The sequence below is a fragment of the Sabethes cyaneus genome, chromosome 3, assembly GCF_943734655.1.
Source record: "Sabethes cyaneus chromosome 3, idSabCyanKW18_F2, whole genome shotgun sequence".
NCBI classification, from domain to species: Eukaryota; Metazoa; Arthropoda; class Insecta; order Diptera; family Culicidae; genus Sabethes; species Sabethes cyaneus.
Genome location: NC_071355.1, coordinates 56,872,073 through 56,882,775, shown reverse-complemented (window position 1 = coordinate 56,882,775; position 10,703 = coordinate 56,872,073). Strand labels below are relative to the sequence as shown.

At 36.8% G+C, this 10,703-nt stretch overlaps 1 protein-coding gene across 5 annotated transcripts in view; it reads right to left on the bottom strand.

Moving 5' to 3' along the window:
* Positions 1-7,057: 7,057 nt before the first annotated feature.
* LOC128741764 (transcription intermediary factor 1-alpha-like) overlaps positions 7,058-10,703 on the bottom strand; it is a 101,386-nt gene continuing 97,740 nt past the window's right edge. For 3 of the 5 annotated variants that reach the window (XM_053837786.1, XM_053837788.1, XM_053837789.1), the window contains exon 12: positions 7,058-7,241. In XM_053837786.1, coding sequence (XP_053693761.1) covers positions 7,071-7,241 — 171 coding nt within the window. In that variant the 3' untranslated portion in view covers positions 7,058-7,070. The remainder of the gene's footprint in view (positions 7,242-10,703) is intronic. The other 2 variants (XM_053837784.1, XM_053837787.1) reach the window with 1 other exon arrangement.

Sequence of the window (10,703 nt, the reverse complement as noted above, 5' to 3'; positions counted from 1 at the left end):
CCTCGCTCTCGTTTGTGATTAGATTCCCTCCCTCGTCCCTACGCATGTCAGCCTTTCGCTGTGTAGCCTTTCCGAGTTTGGTTCACCTTCTCATAAAACTTGCGCGGGTCATTAGCTCGGAATAGTTGTTCTAATTCTTCACGATCTCTGTACTTCTTTTGGCGCTTTTTCCTCCTCAGGATCGTGGTCAACTGGTTCCTAGCTCGTCGGTATTTGGCCAGGTTCTCTCTAGTGTCAATACTTAGATAATTTTTACTCCACCACTTGTTGGCATTGCCCATCAAACCAATCATTTTGTGTACTCCGAGGCGCAATACCTAGTACTAGGTCTCGGGAAGCTGCGAAGTTTATACATCGTTGGCCGTTATCGTTCGTGTCGGTGTGCAGGCTATGGGGTCCTATCACCGGTCTATACCCAAGGAAAAATGTAAGTTTTATTATACACTTCTGGAGGTCTTCAAGACTAATTTTGGTCTCAAATGCCATCATAGGAGTGTGATAAAATCCAGAATGTTACTTTGGTACATTTCTTCCCTACTAACCTGGGCGTTCATATCCCCGAAGACGATCTTTATGTCCCGTGACGAGCAGCTGTCGTTGCCTCCAGCCTCGCGCGCGTAGAACGCTTCATTCTCATCGTCGTTGAGTCTACCTTTGTGCGGGCAGTGCACGTTAATGATGCTATAATTGGAGAAACGGCCCTTTATCCTCAATACACACATCCGTCTCTCCTTTGATTCTCCAGAATCACATGACCGATTTCAACGATCTTAGTATCAAATGAAAGCTCTTGTTAACGCTAAATGTTTCAGGTAGTTTTATTGAAAACAAACAAGTAGTTCCAAAGTTATGCTTAAAAAACCTGTTTTGACAAGGTAATAATTATCCTGTTTCCTGTTTCTCAGAGATGGCCTGTTTCTCAGAGATGGCCAAACCGATTTATGCGCTATTAGCCTCATTTGAAAGGTAATACAGCCTAATAGGTCATTATTGATTTGTTTTTTGATTGAACGTTTAATTTGAAAGTTATGATCAATCGTATACAACACAATAAAATTTACAATAATTTATAACGATTTCATGTAAGGTAATTAATCTAGTTAAAATTATTTTGGCATCAAATTAGAGGTTTCAATACTGCAAATATAACTGCAAAATTTCAGAAGAATTGGTCTTAGGTTTTAGGTTTATCGAACCTTTGAAAGAGTTTCTTGAAATTGAAAACTCTATGGTCTGGTAAAATTTAAATTTTGATTAATCCCAAATCCCTAAATCCTTAATCTCCCTAAAAGTGAAATCAAAAAAATATTTTTCTTCAGTTTCAATATAACACAGTGATGTGTTCTGCAAAATTTTAGAGCATCTCATTACAAGAAATTTTGCTGAAGATAGTAACCTTCTATCTCTTCAGCGAAGATAGAAAAATCTTATCTATTGTATGTGAATTTGTAAAATCAGTTTTTCTATTTTAGTTCTTTTTGTAATTGTTGTACGACTTTTTCATGTATTACAAAGTTGTACAAATTGCAAAAATACACAACTTTGCTGAATATAGTATACTTCTATGTTTGCTTGTTTGGGAACTGTAGAAATTTGATTATAAAAATACCCTAATTTTGACCCCGCATTACTCGAATACTAACAGACGGATACATTTTAAACATTCTACATTTGCTGATAGGTTTGCTGCATACAGACACCATTTTTTCATATGAAGAAACGAGAGAAAATTCCAGTTGGGGCCAATTGCGGGAAAACCTCACATGCTGCTAGATTCGTTTCTGTAATGTCGATTTATGCTGATATATTTTCCCAACAATTTAAAGTATTAATGCATTGAAGAATTCTGAGTCAGAATTTCTGACATTTTGCTCATAACAAGTTTATTGAAGAATATACGTTAGATAAACAATGATTTGTAACTTTATAACAATATGGCATTCAAAAACCTACACGTGTTGTACAAAATACAACAGCGTGAGTAACCGAAGGTTAATAAAAATTGATGAAATTTTTTCAAGAAAACTTTATTGATGTGAATCAAATAGAATGGCATTACAGGAAGTTAAGTATAGTTAAAAAACCTATAAATTAGACCTTTACTACGCAAGGTATATGTTAAAGAATAATATATCCTCTTACAACTTAGTTTTACTTGCACTGACTCAAATCAGTAACAACTTACTTATACTTATACTTACTTAGCAATTTCATGAAAAAAGGATCTAAGTGTAGTGCTCCTATTTTGTTCAAATTTTGTATACTTATTCAATTTCCAAAAATTTTATGTAAACCAACGCACTACGCAACTGTTTCGAAGACGTGTCGATTTTATCTCAAATAGCAAGTAAGACCGTATAACAAAGGTTCCTTTCACCATTAGGTGGATTAAATCAGGTTTTATTACTTAAATTATTTCTACCACCTATAAGGGAACTAAGATAATTTTTATACGTATGGTCACACAATGATGAATGTCACAATGGGGGACAGAAAGCGTTGTAATCGACAGTCAGCACCAGATGGTTAACCCACAGATACAGACGTTCGAGAGTGCCTGTACTACGTGTGTAAACGACCGCCATTTTGCTACGAATAGTAAGCAATCAATTGTAGATGGCACCTCAATCATTATTTTCCAGCTGAAACTACTGTGGATAGTGCCGATAAAAAAGGACCGCAATAATTATCGACAATAATCAGCATATAATAACAATTATCGACAAATGTCGATAATCCAGCAATAAGCGACGAGTTCCTATAGGCGGGTTAATCATAGTCGCTTAGGGTCTATATTGAAGAATAACTATTTTACCGATGTTAAGCCAAGTATTATTGATATTATTGATGAATTGTGGCAATAAGCTCAATAGATGGCAGCAGTGAGCTAACATTTTCAAAGTATATTATCTACACAAGTTTATCGATAAAAAGTATTCTAGCTCGAACGTCTGTATCTGCGGTTAACCCTCTAACGGGTAAGACCGTCTGTAGATGGCCTTCGCTTTTGGAGCTCCAGAGCCGCATACGAAATTAATGCACGTTAATGCAAACGAGCGGACGAACACGCGTGCTTCAACGACACGTTACACTTAATATTCATCAAAGGCGGCCTCGTTATGAAGCTGCCCGTGGGTTAGAACATCGATTGAGCATTACCGCTCGCTTCACATTAACACACGCGCTGAGACATAAAAATTCATAACTTCTAGAGTTTTCATTTCTCCATTTCCAAATTTTGCATGCTTCTTCGAGAAAGATGAACAAATATTTTAAAGTAAAAAAAATCGAGAAAAAAAAGTTCCAACTTTGAAAAAATTGCAATTGTTTATAAAAATGCACTATTTAACTATTGAAAAACAATCGAGAGGAGGTATGGTATACCAATTTTGAAAGCTTGTGGAATAGTGAACACATCTGGTAGAAAGTCATTTTTTGATATTACAAACTACGTTTACAATCAGTATTTAAAAAATAGTGATTTTTTCGGATTACAATACTTTAAAAAATCATATCTTGCGAATTCCAACAGTAACATCGAAATACAAAAATACGTGTCGATTTTTTTTGAACAAAGAACGTAAAAAAAAATATTCCGAAGAGAAAAAAAATTTTGACTGTAAATTTCCCGTGGAATGACCCATATACTCACCCGTGCAGGGCCTTTAATTATCACCGAATTTCAAACAAAACAGAAAATCTTTTTTCTCAGCATACATTGTTTTTTATGTCTCTGAGTTTCGTATGTACAACTGCACAGTGATTTTCATCATAGTATACAAGTTCAATATATCGTGAAAATAGAACAGGAGAAAGTGATTTTCAAATCCAGGAGGTGATATTCACTTTAGGTAAAAAACAATTTTAAATGCAGTTAATGAAAAGAAAAATCTTATATCCAACAGCTGAACGCAATAGATGCTAAATCACAACATAAATTTTTTATTGATTTTCACTGCTCAAACGTGAATATCAGTTTATTACAATATCACAGGACGCTGATATTCTATATTCTCGGGCATGAAGTTCATGCTTGCTGCATTTAGTTATTATGTACGTTTGATCAAAGCAAGCAGATTTTCAATGCAAGGTAGACTGATAATCCAGAAGTTTGAACGTTATGCTGATGAATATTAACAGCACTGCACCCGTGACTTTCAAGGGTATCTAGATTTTAAGAATAGTAAAAATATGGATACAAAATAATCATTTAATAGTTAGGTATTGAATTGCAACTTACGGAAAAAAATTTATAAGCAGCACGCGAGCAACAATCTTCAGCTTTTAGGGAAGCTGCCTTAATCTTCGGTTACACTGTCAATACACTTCATCTTTAAACAAAAAACTGCTTTGCAAGAAAAGCCAATGGTTGTCCATTGACACCAACGGCAGATTGAAGCAATAAATTGGTACGGATTATGGTAATCTCATCTTATTCAGCGATGAAGAAAGAAGCGATCGAAATAATTGACACTTGTTGACGTCCAAATATTTTTGTTCAGTTTTATCCCTTATTTATATAAAATATATATGTACAATTATGTACATATTATACATACATTTTGCATTAGCTTATAGACATATGATAAACAAAAATAATAATCCTTTTCAAATTTTTATCAAGACATGATCAAATAAAGTAAAAACCTGCGCATCATGAAGTACACTTTCAGAGGTAATCGATTTTCATGGCTCACATGATAATTTTAATGGTATTTGAAAACCATCCACCCTTAAAAGATATACCCTAAGTTAAAATTTATTTAATCAATCCTATAATACTCCAGTAAATTATTCCGACTATTTTGGATATCTTAACGCTCAATTGTGTTATGCAAAGTATCTGCATACACCAACCGCAGTAAATTTACGGTAATGCAGTCGTATCATCATATAAAATCTTATTTTCTCTTCGAATCATCCAATAACTATCTCAACTTGCATCTTGCAATACCATTCCCAACGAAATTTCGTCGATCGGCGAGTAGATGAATCAGATAAATTACGACCAAATAATTTCCCTTTGTTGTGATTTGCACTACAGGCAGAGGCACAACCCCTCCTACCGAAACAAATTGCGCACCCAAACACAACCACCACCGCGCGCGCCAGAGGGGACGAAACTAGGGCAACGACAAAATGACTATCATTCTCGGTTTCACCCAGCCGGGGACGAAAGCAATCAAAACAAAACAGACAAGCGAAAAGCGGCCCGCACGCGACACTTCGCAACTATAGTCACATGGCGTTACTTCCGGGAGTTTTGGCGCCAGCCAGCGAAATGGGTAAAGAAGTGGGAGGGTAAACATGAGTGAATTCGGATATGATGCAGCGGGAAAAACATATCAACACCAGCTTTCTACAATTTGAGTTACTTCTATATTGATCGACGTATTTTTATTACCTTTGCTCATTTTTTTGTTTACTCCAAAACTCCGAAAACGTGTTTTCCCAAGTAGAGCATTTCTAGCTAGGCGCTGTCATGGAGAACTTCTGACACCATAGTTTTACGTTTTCATCAAACTTTTATGGACTAGCAGCTATCGTATACGGAAGAACAAAAACGTAGTTGGATGGGGCCTGCTTTGAAGCTCTAGTCCACTGTTAGGCGTTATTTGTCTGTCTATTCAAACTGATGTCAAAGGAAGCAAAGTAATAGAATGTTGAGACTGACAATGGCCATCCTTATGGAAGGTTTCTAAACATGCTTACTGTCCGGGTTTGTTGGCTTAAGCACCGGCGCTAGAGAGTGATTAAATTCGAATAGAGAATATTGTTGGACTGTTGTTGTTTCTGGTAGGTACTTATAAACAAACGCACATACTAGGAGCAAAGTTGTTTTTTTACATGAGTAATAAAATTATAAACAGAAAACTAGACTGTAATTTATATATCTAAGGTTTGACACTACAGTCTAGAAATCGGGTTTACGTTCTACCAATTTTATAACTTGACACACGTCAATGCGTGAGTTGCTATACGAATGAATTGTGTCTGATTTGCTTTTGATGATTTCATACCTAATCACTAATTAGTCATACTAGTAATAACTGCGTATCGGTTTCATTCTCTTCTCCCATCTGATTCACAATAGTTTAGTACTCTATTATTCTGCAAACTACCGTAAAATGTGATATCATACGTAGTATACTGTTAATCAAAGTTTTGAGGGGCGCATATCTTCATCACTAAAATCAAATTCCCTATACACTAAAGTAAGCAGTACAATAAATAATCTGAATTGAGAATTAAACTTAATTGATAAAGCAAGACTGGATTAACAATCAAAAATTGCCCGTTCCGAATATAAATCATTTTTTTCTGCTCGATGACGATTCTAACAATCTTCGGTGATTTGATTTTGGTTCGTTGCATACCAATCTTGGATAACAGCAAAACAGCCCAGATTTGATCTTGCTTTGATTTGATCGTTTGAGATTCCAACCCTCTTGCGTTGCGCCGTAAAATCTCTTTTTGTTTCACATTAACTTGTGAAATCATTGTCTATAATAATCTTAAAAGCTAGTATGTACACATTTGTTTTTGGAAAACAATCTACAATTCTTCGCACAGATCTCATGCTTACGTACATTCTCTCACCTATTTTATAATACAACTATGTTTTGTCAGTACCATCATCGCTGCGCTGCTCAGTGCTCTGTTTTTGTGGTTTTGATTTGGGAGGCTTCCTGCGTTTAACCGTCGGTTTCCGTTTCTTTCGAACCTTCGGCGACGGCGGTAATAGTAACAGCGTCCAATCTACCTCCATTCGTATCTTGCGTACCCGCTTCTCTCTGCCTTGAACGAGGCCTCCCGTCTTGCTGCTGCTGCTCTCTTCCGTCGTTACTTCCAGTGGTGCCTCTTCCACTACCTTCGTCAGCACCGCCTGTTGCGGTACTAGTTTCTCCTTTTGATGGCTCACTGTATCCGGATGGCTGCTGCTGCTGCTGTTGTTGTTGTTGCTGTTGCTGGGACAATTCTTGTTGCTGCTGATGAAAAAACTGCTGCTGCTGGTGCTGCTGATGTAGCTTCGGATCTGGTTGCGGTTTTTTGCCGCCCAAAATTGATTGTTAATCCTCTTGGATGCTCTTGATGCGCTTCGCCGGATTCTGCAGGTAGTCCTCTAGGGTTTCGCACTCCAGATACTTTGGTAACCACTTGGACAGCTGCTGCTCGAAGAACTTTTCCAGCTTCTGGGCGCTCTTGAAGGTGATGCTGTCCTCCTGTAACGAGGGAAAATGCTGATTTTAAAGCTTAAAGCCGTTGTTCTGGAGCGGTGGTTTGCTGTAGCAAACTTCGATAGCGATCGAAAATTAAGGATAAGTGCTCGGTGCTCGGTTCACCCATATTCGCGACATATTATGTGATGATAAAAGGCGGGAAGACTTAGTACTAGAGGTAAGTTTCAATTTATATTAAAATAATTTTTATCAATGACTGATTATTAACAGACAATAAAAAACACATATAAGGTCATACAGGCTCACACAAGCATTGCTCAGTTCGTCGAACCTGATCGACTGGTTTATGAAACCTTGGATAGCACCCCAGATCGACTGGATTAGTAGATTAGCGAGTTGAAGGCCTGCAGCGTTTTCCTAATTGGGTCTCGGTCCAGCTCGCGAACCACATGAGTACGTATTAGCTGACCAAACTAACACCCTTCGGGCAATTGAACGCCGTTTCTCGGACCAAGGGAACCAATATCACCCTAGATTGCAATAAGAAGTCTTATGCTGTTGGGTACTCTTACTACTGCGTCCATTATTTTGAACTATTGTGGTAACATAGGAAGTCTTAGAGTTATATTGTTTTTCGAATACTGTCTTGGTACATTGTATTCTACGTTTATCTGTACAAAGTCGTAGGCATGTTTTCATATCTAGCCTTTTTCCCTCATGATCTGTCAACACATTAATAAGCCTAAGTCTAGTGGTATTATGCTTTATTTTAAATACAAAAGAATAACCAAATTTGTTACATTTTTTGTGAAAATCAGAAAGATGAAATTCTACAATACATAAAAGGTACTTAATTGTCTTGTGTATACTTCTTTTACGCAATACGCTAACTAAAATGGATTGAGTGACCTAAACTATTGTACCTACTAGATTTCTCAATAACCAAAATCTTATTCATGTTCATAATATAATTTATTGTTAGAAAAGCGGTGGTATGGACGGCGTGATGCATACTACAATCGTAAAATTCTACAATCTAGGATAATATACAGTATAACCGATAAGGATGATCGGTTAGACGTCGTCCGATACAAACGAAACTTCTGCCTGCGTCCGTCCGACATCGACATCGCCCGACAAACTATTATTCGGCAATTTGAATCCTGCTCACATAAGAGATTGGCAAGAGCAGAAACCGAAAGCAAAAAATCTGACTCACTTCTTCTCCCACTTTACTACCTAAGGCTAGTCCACCAAGCCGAACCACTGAGCTCTTGATTTTTAATTTAAAATTCATAATCGTAGCAGCTGGACTAAGTAATTTTTGGGAAAATATCTTTTGGAAATAGTTTTTGCAAAAAATTTTACGGTGATGGGAAACTCCAAAGCATAGTCGAAAAAGACCATGTTCTGTCATAGAAAATTTTTAAAATAGTCTGTTCAAAAAAAAATCACGATGGGTCACACTACCCTTATAGGTTTGAAAGACTGACAACTAAATGTACTTTGCAGAACTTAATTATATCTGAAAGGTCATTGATATACATTGTAAATAAAACTGATAATTATATAGTTCCTTGTATAATGCCCAATGTTATACAAATATTCTTAGAAAATAAACCGTCATGCAAACATTTTGAACTCTTCCATTAACATTACTGAAAATAGTCACTGAAAGAAAATATCTAGTCAATTTCATGCTCAATTATCACTAGCGTCACTGCATATCCATGCACGTTGCCTTGACTAAGTGTCAACTAACAACTACCGTGGATTCGGGATAGCAATCGCAACGAATTAAAGTTTTTTCTGTCAATACAAGTGATCGCTTTAGGCAAAATCATAATAATATCTTTTGATCTGTGATCTGTGAGATCGTGTGATCTAATTTTCTTACACACGCGATCTCTTTCTAACGAATAGACTGGCTATGAGTAGCTCTGTCGGACTCTCTTCCTCTTTTTTTATGCCCTGCAACGAGTTTTTGCGAGTGTGTAATTAGCTGTCAGCCGCAGTCGTCGCTCTTGCTCGTCAGTACTACCAATACCACTCGCGAGGCCCGCACTCCTATCCAGACAACACAAGATCGTGATAGAAAGTTCACATTAAATCGTATGCAAGTCAATTTTACATTGGAATAATATAAAGATTAGAGTATGTCAAAACAAAGTGAACAATAAGTTATTTTGCAGTCGTGCGTGTCCTCATATACAACTCATGACTATGAATTATGAAATAGTATAGATAGTAGCCTTGGGCTTAAACATTCCTTCTAAGACTTGACCCATCTTTATCGATAGACTTCACAGCCGGTTAATAGAGAACAGGACAGTTAAGTTATATCTTAATCAAATATTCAGGAGTACTAAGTTGAGAGCATTAATCTAAAAATCGCTGTATAAAATGTAAGATAGAATTACAAATGGTTGGTTAGCACATGTGTATCCCTAAATTTTGGTTCTCACATGTTCTCATGTGGTGTGAAATATAACTTTTTCGTTAAAGAATGATTTCGTATTTCTCAGTTGCAAGCGAGTTATATAAACCAAATTGTTTGTTGGATACCCGCAAGTGCAAGCGAGGACGTATGACGAAGAAGAAAAGAAGAAGTAAAGCAAAATCTGTAACCATACATCCTATAGTGTGGCGCTCGCGGGTTGCTGGAAGCATATGAGTTGTTGGCTTCGTGAGCGGGTGGTATAAAAAAATGTTACAAGGCTGTGTGCTGACGAGTGTGTAGGTAGCAGAATGTATGCACACAGAACCAACAGTTGTTTGGCGAGCACTTGCGTAAGCGTTGGTTGCTATGCTTCCCATACTTGTTCACGTGAGAGTGGGCATCGTTTGCTTCTCGCTTAATTTACAACAAGCATTGGTTTTTGTGTGCATCAAATTAACCTTCCCGAGTGCTTCAACGAGTGAGTCGTAAAAAATATTTAAACACCGGCGGCAAGAAAGTGAAAATATAGTGGAGAATTTCAATTTTAAATCAATTTTTATTTTTTGTGATGGTTTCCTGAGGCTATGGGAGTATATTGGTAAACGGTAAAGTGAAGGGAAGGGATATATTGGGTGCCATCTGATTGTCATAAATGTACTCAGACGACCTTGTCGTTAAGTTCCGACATTCATGACAAAAATACATACATTCCGAAATTTACTTTAGAAACCCTAATTTTTTTTCGTAATATCAGCTACGTAAAAAGCTCCATAAAAACCACTTCAGCGTAATATTTTTACAAGCAACTTGAGACTCAATTTACTCAACTTTTAAATGATGTTTGTTTGTGCTTAATGAAATATAACTGTAAAGAGTTGTAGCGACTAGTGAAGCTGGTTTGAGAGCTTATGTTGTTGGAATCAGCTGATAAACAGTGTAAATAAATGTTGTGTCAATGTCTTCATGTGCAAGAATCATCTAACGATTGGGATTATAAAATCCCTACTCAACGGAACACAAGTGGGTTTTGGTTCAGAGATGATTACTCAAGTAACACTGTTACTTGAATCGGTATCAAAGGT